The 1,481-nt window shown below is 41.8% G+C and overlaps 1 protein-coding gene across 1 annotated transcript in view; it reads left to right on the forward strand.

Moving 5' to 3' along the window:
- The first annotated feature begins 395 nt into the window (after positions 1-395).
- The window catches only part of LOC106466333 (calbindin-32-like), a 60,983-nt gene continuing 59,897 nt past the window's right edge, over positions 396-1,481 (forward strand). Inside the window, exon 1 of the mRNA XM_013926610.2 lies at positions 396-667. Within this exon, the coding sequence (XP_013782064.1) occupies positions 538-667 (130 nt within the window). The 5' untranslated portion in view covers positions 396-537. The remainder of the gene's footprint in view (positions 668-1,481) is intronic.

Raw genomic sequence — 1,481 nt, forward strand, 5'->3', positions numbered from 1 at the left:
GGTATATCTAACAGAAAGAGACTATTTGTTTCTTTGTTTTAGATATTTGCCCAAAGCTACCCAACGGTTGACTTGCACTATCTGGCCCTATTGTTTGTTTGTTTTAGATATTTGCCCAAAGCTACCTAACGGTTGATTTGCACTAGCCGGCCATAAGTGATAGAACAGCGGGAAAGCAGCTTTTCAAAGGCACCAACCGACAACTATTGGGCTACACTAACAAATAGATGGATTTGACTGTCACTCTTATAACACACCCATGGCCCAAAGTGTAAAATTTTTTGTTTTGATTTTTCGACAAGGGGACTCGAGCCACAAACACTGGGTACATAGCCCGTCACTCCAGAGACGTTTTTTCGGCTGTTGTCGTCAACTGTGGTCGATATGGGTGCATGCGCAGTAGAGTAGCAGCATTCCTCGTGACGAGGAAATCCGTTTTGGTTACGTATAGTCTGCTCAGTATAATCGAGCAACAAAGTTAGTGAGTAATTTCTACCTGTAGCTAGCTTCTGTATAAGTCGAGGCTGTATCATAGCAATGGACGCGCCTGGAAAATGGAAACTTGGGGGGAACTTCATGAGACAGTTCCGAGACAAAAACACGAGAGAAATAAAGAACTTGTCCGCAGCCCAATTTATGGAAGTCTGGAGTCATTACGACAAAGATGGTGAGTTAATTAACGTTCACAAGAGTTTGATGAACATCTCTAGCAATTACTTGTAGAGAGGGATCCTCTTGTGCCAATAAATTAACTAAAAATTATTTGGTTTTAAAGAGGTTTCTTTGTTGAACTTCGCGCAAAGCTATTCGAAGGCTATCTGCGCTAGCCGTCCCTAATTTAGAAGTAACAAACTAGAGGGAAGAGAGCTAGTCAATATCACCCACCACAAACTTTTAGGCTACTCTGTCACCAACGTAAAATGGGATTAACCGTCACGTTGTAAGGACCCGCGGTTGAAAGGATGATATTTTGCAATGGCGGGATTCAAGCCTGCGATCCACAGGTTGCAAATCGAGCGCTGTAACCACCAGACTGTGCCAGGTCGAAGTTTAAATTTGTAAAATTAGATTTATTTAAAGAGTGCGTAACTATAGCGTTTTAGTTAGTCTTTATCATTTGAGCCATAAGTTTATCCAGTAGTCATGTTGAATCCCCATGAACTGCTGTGAAACCTGAAGTTTATCCAGTAGTTATGTTGAATCCCCGTGAAATGCTGTGAAACCTGAAGTTTATCCAGTAATTATGTTGAATCCCCGTGAAATGCTGTGCAACCTGAAGTTTATCCAGTAGTCATGTTGAATCCCCGTGAAATGCTGTGCAACCTGAAGTTTATCCAGTAGTTATGTTGAATCCCCGTGAAATGCTGTGCAACCTGAAGTTTATCCAGTAGTCATGTTGAATCCCCATGAAATGCTGTGCAACCTGAAGTTTATCCAGTAGTCATGTTGAATCCCCATGAAATGCTGTGCAACCTGAAGTT

This window comes from Limulus polyphemus, unplaced genomic scaffold, assembly GCF_000517525.1.
Source record: "Limulus polyphemus unplaced genomic scaffold, Limulus_polyphemus-2.1.2 Scaffold2228, whole genome shotgun sequence".
NCBI classification, from domain to species: Eukaryota; Metazoa; Arthropoda; class Merostomata; order Xiphosura; family Limulidae; genus Limulus; species Limulus polyphemus.